This window comes from Mobula birostris, chromosome 19 (genome assembly GCF_030028105.1).
Source record: "Mobula birostris isolate sMobBir1 chromosome 19, sMobBir1.hap1, whole genome shotgun sequence".
In the NCBI taxonomy this organism is placed as follows: domain Eukaryota; kingdom Metazoa; phylum Chordata; class Chondrichthyes; order Myliobatiformes; family Myliobatidae; genus Mobula; species Mobula birostris.
The window spans coordinates 54,000,524-54,012,472 of record NC_092388.1 but is presented as its reverse complement, the minus strand read 5'-3'; the positions used below and the strand labels follow the sequence as shown (position 1 = coordinate 54,012,472).

At 40.6% G+C, this 11,949-nt stretch overlaps 1 protein-coding gene across 4 annotated transcripts in view; it reads right to left on the bottom strand.

The window, feature by feature from the left end:
* Positions 1-2,841: 2,841 nt before the first annotated feature.
* Positions 2,842-11,949, bottom strand: part of LOC140212613 (Y+L amino acid transporter 2-like) — a 75,272-nt gene continuing 66,164 nt past the window's right edge. For all 4 annotated transcript variants that reach the window (XM_072283624.1, XM_072283622.1, XM_072283621.1 and 1 more), the window contains exons 9-10: positions 11,073-11,256; positions 2,842-5,674 (exon numbers count right to left, since the gene is read on the bottom strand). In XM_072283624.1, the coding sequence (XP_072139725.1) occupies positions 5,598-5,674; positions 11,073-11,256 (261 nt within the window). In that variant the 3' untranslated portion in view covers positions 2,842-5,597. The remainder of the gene's footprint in view (positions 5,675-11,072; positions 11,257-11,949) is intronic.

Genomic DNA, 11,949 nt, shown 5'->3' with positions numbered 1-11,949 from the left:
TGCAGAGAGTCTTGTCATCTTCAGAAGTTTTCTGATGACTGCCATAGTTGGATGCATCAGCAAGGGAGATGAGGATGCGTACAGGGCTACGGTAGAAAACTTTGTCACATGGTGTGAGCAGAATTATCTGCAGCTTAATGTGAAAAAGTCTAAGGAGCTGGTGGTAGACCTGAGGAGAGCTAAGGCACCTGTGACCCCTGTTTCCATCCAGGGGGTCAGTGTGGACATGGTGGAGGATTACAAATACCTGGGGATATGAATTGACAATAAACTGGACTGGTCAAAGAACACTGAGGCTGTTTACAAGAAGGGTCAGAGCCATCTCTATTTCCTGGGGAGACTGAGGTCCTTTAGCATCTCCTGGACGATGCTGAGGATGTTCTATGAGTCTGTGGTGGCCAGTGCTATCATGTTTGCTGTTGTGTGCTGGGGCAGCAGACACCAACAGAATCAACAAATTCATTCGTAAGGCCAATGATGTTGTGGGGATGGAAGTGGACTCTCTGACGGAGGTGTCTGAAAAGAGGATGCTGTCCAAGTTGCATGCCATCTTGGACAATGTCTCCTATCCACTACATAATGGACTGGTTGGGCACAGGAGTACATTCAGCCAGAGACTCATTCCCGAGATGCAACACAGAGCGTCATAGGAAGTCATTCCTGCCTGTGGCCATCAAACTTTACAACTCCTCCCTTGGAGAGTCAGACACCCTGAGCCAATAGGCTGTTCCTGGACTTATTTCCTGGCATAATTCACATATTACTATTTAATTATTTATGGGTTTATTACTATTTAATTACATGGTGCAACTGTAACGAAAACCAATTTCCCCCGGGATCAATAAAGTATGACTATGACGGACAAGAAGTACTGGTCTGGCCAATGACATCTGCATACCCAAGAAACAACTCTAGGACCTGCTCATATCATCCATGTAATACGAGTATCTAAACCCAAACCATAGTCTTCAAACAACCCACTCCTGAATTTCCTTATGTACTGTGTGGCATGTTCTCTGCTTTTCTATTTTACATCCTTTACAATAAAATGATTTTATTTAAGAGGGGTCTCGCGAAGTACATACTGAAATTCTTATGCAACAAAATGTTTGACTAAAAGTGGAAAAGTTGCAGGTACTGGAAGTAGACAATAGACTATAGGTGCAGGAGTAGGCTATTCGGCCCTTCGAGCCAGCACCGCTATTCACTGTGATCATGGCTGATCATCGACTATCAGTATCCAGTTCCTGCCTTATCCCCATAACCTTTGATTCCGCTATCTCAATGCTCAGCAGGCCAGGCAGTGTATATAGAGAGTTAACTTTGCAGGTCAAAGACTTCACGAGAAAGTGGTAGAGAGTGTAGGGGAGTGAACATCTTCAATGGGGAAGGCCAGGGTTGCTGTTGGGATAAATTGTAGTGGGGTTGATGGATTAATGGGGAGAGTTAGAGAGAGACAGAGACAGAGACAGAGAGAGAGAGAGGGAGGGGGGGGAATATAGCACAAGTTAAATATAGCATAAGAGTACTGTTAAAAATGCAATAATAACATAATAAAGCCAGAGAACCACCACTGCTACTGTGTACAACTAAATATTAAGTGAATGAACTTCCCCAAATTGGTCAATTAGAGTGGCAACCACATAGTTGGTGAGAACAATGGACCTAACGTTATTCATTTGAAAGCAACCCATACTGTATAGGTCCCTCACACTGGTCCTCAACATCTGTATTCTTTTCTCCTATTTATCTCCAATAACCCCTTCATCCTACACTTAGGAGGTAAGGGAAATGTCTGATTCGTTGAAACATCCCACTTCCTTGGACATTTGTTCCTATTACTTATCTTTATCTGTCTCCTTGCTGTGGTGTGCCTTACAACAGCTGAGAGGAACAGAACCTCTCAGTCTCTTGGTTGAGACTCCAAAAACAACCCGTTTTACCACTTGAAAATTCAAAGCCAAATAACTTCACGTTGTAAATGTTAAATTCAGATAACATGAAGTTCTTGTTATTTTTTTGCCGGAACGTATCATGACATGGCATTGATACCAAGGAGAGTATGATCTCAACTCATAACTTGCTCAAAGAACTGCCCTAATAGGTCTGAATAGTTATATCCTGAATTATTTTATTAAAATACTTAAGATTTTACACTGTTGTGTACATGTTTAAAGATTTATTTGACTCAAAACTGAAACATCATATAACCATCAAAACATCATGTAATAAACTTTCCGGTCTATTCAGGTAATTGAGAGGATAATCACCATCTCTGTAATCACCATCCTTCAAGCAGCAGTTACTAATATAAACAATTCTGAACCCATTGCATTACTCCAATATTTTGTGACTGCAGTAATTCCAAATTCTTACAAGAAAGATGATATTCCACATTCATACTTCTGAAAGGACCTACAAGACAGTAAAAAATTGGGATTTAAGACTATACTTGCATATACTTACTATACTAGGTGGCACGGTACTATAGTGGTAAGTGCAAAGCTTTATAGTACAGGCAACCCAAGTTCAATTCCAGCCGCTGTGCCTGTAATGAGTTTGAGAGTTTTTTCCCGGTGCTCCAATTTCATCCCACAGTCCAAAGCCCTACCAGTTGGTAGGTTAATTGGTCATTGTAAGTTGTCCCGTGACTAGGCTAGGATTAAAATCGGGGAATTGCTTGGCAGTGTGACTCCAAAGGCTGGAAGGTCCTATTCCATGCTATATCTCAATAAATACATAAACTTTTTAATGAATATTTGTAGTATTTCTATGCTCTACATATTATGGAACTGAATTATTCTAGAATTTGTATGTCTATAAAAATGATCTGTACACCAAATTCATCAAAAACATTTTATAATCATCCATAAACTGGTAAGACTTTACGACAAATACAACTTTATAGCCAACAATAAAACAATTAACAGGCAATAAGTTTCCAATCTTACGAACTGCAAATGATTTACGCATTAGATTTTGTATACATTAAAGTAAAATAAAATACAAGAGAGACCGTGCATGTTTGTGAAGTTACCTACAACCAAGTTAGGAATCCCTGCTCTATGTTGTAAGTCTAGATTGTGAACACCAGTTCCACTCAATTCCCCCGTCAAACATATGTCAGTACATGGGCAGCTCGTCATCAGCTGAGAGATATCCTAACCGGCCAGAAGCCAATGAAGTCAGACTTAATACTCCCAGTCTTCCCTACCTTACTGCTGATGATAGGGCAGGTGAGTTAAAACATCTTGTGGTTCAACTGAACTTACACAGTGAGACAAGTATCACCAAAGTTGCTCTGCGAATCCAAACATTTGATTTAACCAAGGTGGTATCAACTGGACAACCACCAAAACTGTTTTGTGGTTCATTGTCATTAGGCCAGTAAAACCGACTTCTAACATCACTACTCCTACGGGAATTAGAGGTAGTGTAGAGAGTAGTGGTGAAAGTGGAGTGACTGGGGAAGTGGGGAGGCAGGTGGTGTATGACAGCAGTACCTCAATAACGAAATACATGAGAGTCATTTCTCCACTGTATATCAGCTATGCATTTGCAATGTGAACAGACAGTAAATTAATAGCTTATCTGGTCCAAAGACTTCTTTGCATAACTCCCCATGAGTAACAATTCATACTGAATAACAGGCTTCTGTTATCTGTGGCATGAACATCACAGGAGATGCACAAATCTGTGAACAGCTTAGATACAAAGGAGAATTATAGCAACAATGTCCTCAAGGAATTATGTGATTGTTCATCTTGTTTATGAGTTAATAAATCTGAGGTTCCTCAAGACTCAAGGCTCACTGAACTAAGCTGAAGTAGTCCATTACTACCTGGGCTTTGTTTCCCATTGTAAAAAATTTTGGGAATCTAAAAAGCCTGGTGCAAAGGACATCTGAAGCCTCGATACGTAAATACAGGTCCCATCATATGCAATGCTGGATGTGACAAATAGTATTTTGTATATTTTTTTATGATGTGACAATAAATAGGTATCGTCATAGTACAACATCAGCAGGTCCTTGTCACTGGAACAGAGCTGAAAAAACTCTGCTGAAGAAACATGAGCTGGGGTGTGCCAGGAAAGGAGTTTAGGCTCACAGAAAATAGCAACTGTACTGCAAATAAACATGATGTACTTAGAAAGCATCAATTTCAAGAGTGGGGGAAAGAGAGTTCAATCAAATAAACTAATGTAATCTTTCCCCAACAAAAGCCAGATATGGACAACAGATTCCAATAGTGAAGGATGGTTCTACACATATTTATTTTCATCAATTTAACCTCAGTAACTGTGCATAATTAACTGTAAAATTAACCAACCATTGTCAGCGTGTCAGTCTATACAACCAAGAAAAAAGCAACAAACCTTCTTTATCTCAATAGCCCAGTGAATCCTGCTGGCAAGTCTGTGTGTACATGTTAAAAGGTAAAAACAGGATCAAACCCTTGTATGTGGCAGAATTTAAAAACATTCAATTTTGCTTGCAAATTTAACCTTAAGATCTTTTTCTTTTTTTTAAAAAAACAGATTTTTTGATTCTATTCCTTCAATTATTAACAAAACAGAAATGCACATTTTCTTGGAATGCATTACACACACTGGTCACATCTTCATTATGGACTTTTGGTTCTCTGGAATTTGCTTGGTTGAATACTGACTGACCAAATATTTCTGCTATTTCAGAAATTACCTGCTCTGGCACTTTCTAACAGAGGCAGTTACACAACAAGGATTTCAGGAGTTTGTGGTGTGGACTGATGCAGTGTCAGCATCTGGAAAGATTAACTCCAGGCTGAATTTCTTCATGGGAAAAATCATGCATTTTAAACAAGGAAAATTGCTTGCCACGAGTTTGCCTTTCTATGTGTTAAAAAAAAGTGAATTTTTAAGGAATTCCTGAATTAGTAATGGTAGTACTTAAGGGATTTGCTGCAGAATAAACTGGAGGAGCTCAATGTTAAACAAGGAGTGCAATGTTATAAAGTGTAGGAGGGGTTATACCAGAGCTTATGACAACAGATCATGTTGTACTCTGTGGAATTTATACATGACAATTGGCAAGGTGGATGAACATCGTCAGCTGCAAAACTTGCAGGTTCACCTCCAAGACTTATATTGCTGGTGCTTTATCACTTCTGGGTCTAAATCTGGAACTTGCTCCCCAACAGCTTTGTGGGAGCACTTTCACCAGAAGTCCAGCAGCCCTGCTGACAACATTCACATCACAGGAAGCTAATAAATTAAAAACATCTCCTGTGACATAAATCACAATGGCTCAATAGACAGCGCAGAGTTACCTAAATTAACTCTCTCCATCACAGAATGAAAGTGGGCATTGACAAACACAAGCACCAACATTTACAACGAGACTATTATTTCTAAAAGGAAGCAGGAAAATAATGCATCTTTTTAAATTAAAACTGCTTTTCCAAAAGAAAAAAATTCAATCTTCTGGATATAGTGGAGACTCCAGCATTTTGATAATCAACAAGGCAGTGTTCAGAGTTTTAATAGTGTGAGAGATTGGCATTTGTGTAAACAACTTCTGGTGCCACAGTTCTGGACAGTTCTTTGGTTGTTTCTTGTTAAATATCTTTCTCTTCAAATTCATTTTCCGTTAGACAGCACAGTGCTAACTTCTGCGTGTACAAAGAAATGATACCTGGGAAAAAAAAATTTAAAGAAACAACATTTTTTAAATAAGCAACACACTCTTGTCTTGTTTGTAACACTTTTTAATGAAGTATTTGACCACATGGTAAAGTAACTAGTCATTAAATAATCAACTTGCATATTGCTGTGCAGAAAAACAAACACAATTAAAAGAAACTAACTGGACCAAATTCCTCATTTACCTAAAACTACAATTCGATTTCTCTCTTCAGAGATGTAACCCAATCATATTATTTCCAGTACTTGGGCTTTTATTTCATTATACTTCTTTTTAGACAATTATTGAGAAAAAATAAATCTCCCACATCCAATTCCAATAAAAATGGATCAGATTCACATTTAAGTAACAAAAAGAGGGAATCTTTTCACCGGGAGACTGGAGGAGCTATGACAATTTATGTAGAGGAACAGGTATTTCAGTTCTAACCTGTTCCACAATTCAGTAAGATCACAGGTGAGCTATGGCCTCATTTTTTACTTCTGCCTTTCCCCAGCCATCCTCAATCAAATTAATGCATTAATTTTCTCAATTCCAGGGAAAACAACCTTGGTTTCTCTCTTGTCACAGTTACTCTCTGACCTGCTGAGTGATTCTGACATTGGATTTTCAACATTTGCAGGGTTTTGCTTCTACTTTCTGCCATCTTGCTTTTATTAAGAGGGTTGTGGGTACATGAATGCTTCACCTGTTGCTGGGCACATTCAGCTTCACCTATCTATAATTTCTCACTGGCTCTTTCATCAGATTTTTTTCCAATATGCTGTGATCAATGCCTCTCAGAACCCACTGCCTCTTTTGAAAGCATCTTTGAATCTCAAGTGTTGTCTACCAACTGGTCTCTTGGCAAATAAGAGTTCCCATTCTGGATGACTTTGGCGATTCAGCACTTGTCCTTTGTCCTGACATGCAATAGTAATTTCAGACAATGCTGATTGAACGTACTATATTTACTAAGGTAATTGTGCATCTTACTAGCCTGTATGTTTATAACAATTTATATCCACATGATGAGTCAGTATATATTGATCTTTGTTTTTTATGTACTTTATGATTCAGTTTGAACAGAATCCAAAGCATACAGTCATAATTATGTTCTTCAGCTGTTATACTTGTGCTTTTTGTAATTCCAAATTCTGTTTTGCTTTCCAATGTGTGTACTTGGAGCAGCAAGTACCTTTGGATCCCTGTGCTTCTAGTTTTACATTATTTAGAAATTCCCTTAATCTCTGATCATAATGCATACTTTCTAAACCCGGCAGCATCCTGGTAAATCTCCTCTGTACCCTTTCCAATGCTTCCACATCCTTCCTATAGTGAGGTGACCAGAACTGGACACAATACTCCATGTGTGGCCTAACCAGAGTTTTATAGAGCTGCATCATTACATCGCAACTCTTAAACTCTATCCCTCGACTTATGAAAGCTAACACCCCATAAGCTTTCTTAACTACCCTATCCACCTGTGAGGCAACTTTCAGAGATCTGTGGACATGTACCTTGAGATCCCTCTGCTCCTCCACACTACCAAGTATCCTGCCATTTACTTTGTACTCTGCCTTGGAGTCTGTCCTTCCAAAGTGTACTACCTCATACTTCTCCGGGTTGAACTCCATCTGCCACTTCTCAGCCCACTTCTGCATCCTATCAATGTCTCTCTGCAATCTTTGACAATCCTCTGCACTACCAACAACACCACCAACCTTTGTGTCATCTGCAAACTTGCCAACCCACCTTCTACCCCCACATCCAAGTCGTTAATAAAAATCACGAAAAGTAGAGGTCCCAGAACAGATCCTTGTGGGACACCACTAGTCACAATCCTCCAATCTGAATGTACTTCCTCCACCACAACCCTCTGCCTTCTGCAGGCAAGCCAATTCTGAATCCACCTGGACAAACTTCCCTGGATCCCATGCCTTCTAACTTTCTGAATAAGCCTACCAAGTGGAACCTTGTCAAATGCCTTACTAAAATCCATATAGATCACATCCACTGCACTACCCTCATCTATATGCCTGGTCACCTCCTCAAAGAACTCAATCAGGCTTGTTAGACACGATCTGCCCTTCACAAAGCCATGCTGACTGTCCCTGATCAGACCATGATTCTCTAAATGCCTATAGATCCTATCTCTAAGAATCTTTTCCAACAGCTTTCCCACCACAGATGTAAGGCTCACTGGTCTATAATTACCTGGACTATCCCTACTACATTTTTTGAACAAGGGGACAACATTCGCCTCCCTCCAATCCTCCGGTACCATCCCCGTGGACAACGCGGACATAAAGATCCTAGCCAGAGGCTCAGCAATCTCTTCTCTCACCTCGTGGAGCAGCCTGGGGAATATTTCGTCAGGCCCCGGGGACTTATCTGTCCTAATGTATTTTAACAACTCCAACACCTCCTCTCCCTTAATATCAGCATGCTCCAGAACATCAACCTCACTCATATTGTCCTCACCATCATCAAGTTCCCTCTCATTGGTGAATACCGAAGAGAAGTATTCATTGAGGACCTCGCTCACTTCCACAGCCTCCAGGCACATCTTCCCACCTCTATCTCTAATCAGTCCTACCTTCACTCCTGTCATCCTTTTTTCCTTCACATAATTGAAGAATGCCTTGAGGTTTTCCTTTACCCTACTCGCCAAGGCCTTCTCATGCCCCCTTCTTGCTCTTCTCAGCCCCTTCTTAAGCTCCTTTCTTGCTTCCCTATATTCCTCCATAGACCCATCTGATCCTTGCTTCAACACAGTACTGGTTGTTCAGTCCATGATGTTGTACCGACCTTTAAAACTACTCCAAGATCAATCTCACACTTCCTTCCAACATAGGCTCTATTTTTTCTCCATCCATGTGCCTATCTCAGAGCTTCTAAGCTGCCTTCTTCCTCCTGACTAGATTTTCCACCTCACTTGTCACCCATGGTTCCTTCACCCTACCATTCTTTATTTTCCTCACCGGGACAAATTTATCCCTTACATCCCGCAAGAGATCTCTAAACATCGACCACATGTCCATAGTACATTTCCCTGCAAAAACATCATCCCAATTCACACCCGCAAGTTCTAGCCTTATAGTCTCATAATTTGCCTTTCCCCAATTAAAAATTTTCCTGTCCTCTTTGATTCTATCTTTTTCCATGATAATTATAAAGGCCAGGGAGCGGTGGTCACTGTCCCCTAGATGCTCACCCACTGAGAGATCTGTGACCTGACCCGGTTCATTACCTAGTACTAGATCTAGTATGGCATTCCCCCGGTCGGCCTGTCCACATACTGTGACAGGAATCCATCCTGGACACACTTAACAAATTCTGCCCCATCTAAACCCTTGGAACTAATCAGGTTATGCTAATTATTAGCATTTCTGTTCATTTTCTCCACCGCTCCATAACACTTCAATGATCTATACATTTGGAGCAGCAAGTCCCTTTGGGTCCCTGTGCTTCTAGTTTTCCATTATTTAGAAATTCCCTGTTTGATCATTTTGTCATCAAATTGCAAGATCTCGCATTTATTTATTTATTTATTGAGATACAGCGTGGAATCGGCCAATTCTGGCCCTTCAAGCCGCATTCCCCAAATTTAACCCTAGCCAAATCACGAGACCATTTACAATGACCAATTAACCTACTAACTGGTACATCTTTGGACTGGAGCACCCGGAGCAAACACACACACTCCATGGGGAGGAAAGAAGACTCCTTACAGGTTACATTAAAGTAGCAGCAATTGGTATACACTGAATCTATTGCCCATTCACTCAACCTTTCATACCTTTTAGTAGCTGAATACTCAAATCTACACTGTTTACAATGACCTACACTTAGTCTCTTTGTCAAATTTGAATAAGTAGCTCCCCTCCCATCATTTCTAAGTACATGAAATACTTCCAACATATCCTCAGAAGACAGAGTGAATCACAATCCTATAATTTCAAATTCATTTCTGTTATTGACCTTGCCATTCAACTGATTTCCAAGCCAGGCCAGTACGGTGCAGTCAATTACTCTCACTTGCAAGAGCACAGTTGGAGGTACCTGCAGCTTCAAATTTTCAGAAGCAGTGTTCATAAATTTGTGTCTATAGTTTGTTCATCTCTAGCATGGATGCCTTTTCTTTCATTAACTAGTTTGTAACTCAATCACAATGCTCACGATAAAGCACTCTAATTGAGTGAGCCACCCCTGTGCCTGATGGAACACAATTAGATCAGATATGGATACCCACATAACATATGTGTAGCTTAGTAATAGCTCAGCAACCAAGAAGAAACCACAAAATGCAGTATTTGCTTGAAGAGATTAAATAGCAGCAATGAGTTTCACCAACACTTTGCTTTTATAAACACTAACATGGTTAGATAGTAAAGGCCCTTCACAAATGTATTAAGAAATTCAGGGCAACATAAAGGCTTGTTAGGATGGGTGACCAACACTTCATCAAAGTATATTTTAAAATTCATTTTAAAGCCGAGAAGGTGAACAAGACTTGAGGAAGGATTTGCAGAGGTTTGTACCCAAGAAAGCATTGGTGGGGTGATTACAGTCTGGAGACTAGGGTTGGAGGGTAACATAATACACAGAACATTGAACAGTACAACACAGTACTGGTTGTTCAGTCCATGATGTTGTACCGACCTTTAAAACTACTCCAAGATCAATCTCACACTTCCTTCCAACATAGGCTCCATTTTTTCTCCATCCATGTGCCTATCTCAGAGCTTCTAAATCTCCCTATTGCACCATCTCTACTTTCACCCCAGGCAGGGTATTCCATGCACTTAACATTCTCTATGTAAAAAACCTGCCTCTCACACTCTCCCTCTACTTTTTACTAAATTAGCCATTCTGGCTCTGGGAAAAAATCTTTATCCATCCGATATATGCCTCGTATCTTGTACACTTCTAAGTCACCTCTGATCCTTCTTCACTCCAAAGAGTCGATCCCTAGCTCACTCAGCCTCTCCTCATGGGACATGCTCTCTAATTCCAGCATCACTCTGGTAAATCTGCTCTGTACCCGCTCTAAAGCTTCCACATCCTTCCTATAATAGGCAACTAGAACTGAACACAATACTCCAGTTCTCATTCGTGATGGGACTTATACCGTCGTGTCATTGTCAGTTGCGGTATGGGTGAGTGACTGGAGAAAGGGGTTCGGCCAGCAGCAAAAGTGTGGATGAACCCCAGTTCAGAAAAGGCACTGCCCCACAGCTTGCCCAAGATACTATTATAATAATTTTGTCAAAAAAAAGCGGGGACAGAGACTCCACAGAACGCAGAAGGAGAAATTATTAGATTGAGATAGTCGAAGGACTTAAAGAACACATTTAAACTTCCTAGCAAAGAAAGAAAAATATAGAATTTTCTGCATATTACTTACGTAAAAGCTTTTCTATGCACTTGGGTTGCTTTTCAGGTGGGAGGTAAACACAGAAGAAGTAGACTGGAGCTCCAGAGAGTGCAACTGCAATTCCAACGAGGGAGTTTATGGTGTCACTGAAGAGAGGAGTCACCACCAGAAATAAGCTGCACATGCAGTAGATAATTGGGAAAATCAAGCTGAGCTGCAGAAAAGAAATTTCAGATTTTAACATTACTAGTGACAGCTGACGGCAAAAGAATTTTGCAGATATTCACATTATTTCATGGTTACGGGATTGTGCTCAGCTCCTGCCATTGTTCCATTGACATCAATGGGATGATATGTCAGTCAAGGACCGCACCTGGCAACCAATTTTATCAACACACACACACCATGCTGGAGGAACTTAGCAGGCCAGGAAACACACAGTTGACATTTTGGGCTGAGACCCTTCATCAGGGCTGGAAAAGAAGGCGGAAGAAGCCAGAATAAAAGGTGGGTGGGGGGTGGGGGAGGAGTACAAGGTAGGTGAAGCCAGCTGGGTGGGTGAGGGTGGATGAAGGGAAGAGCTGCGAGGTGATAGGTGGAAAAGGCAAAGAGCTGAAGAAAGAGGAGATCCCATCTTTCCAGCATCTGCAGATTTTCTCATCTCTGTTCACAAGCAGCATTTAAAAACCAGCCCTTCCCCTTCCCCTCATCATTGTCTATCTGGGGCTTGCCACACCAATATTTTTTTCTCACACCACCCTTGGTTTTACATCCTCCTTTCATCTTGAATGACCCAACAACCCCACTAATGTTTTAGTTGTTAATAAACCTCAAATGTTTAGTAAGAACTGTTATTCATAAGGAACTCATGTCTAATTCATTTTATTGAAGTGGTTTTTTTTAGTGC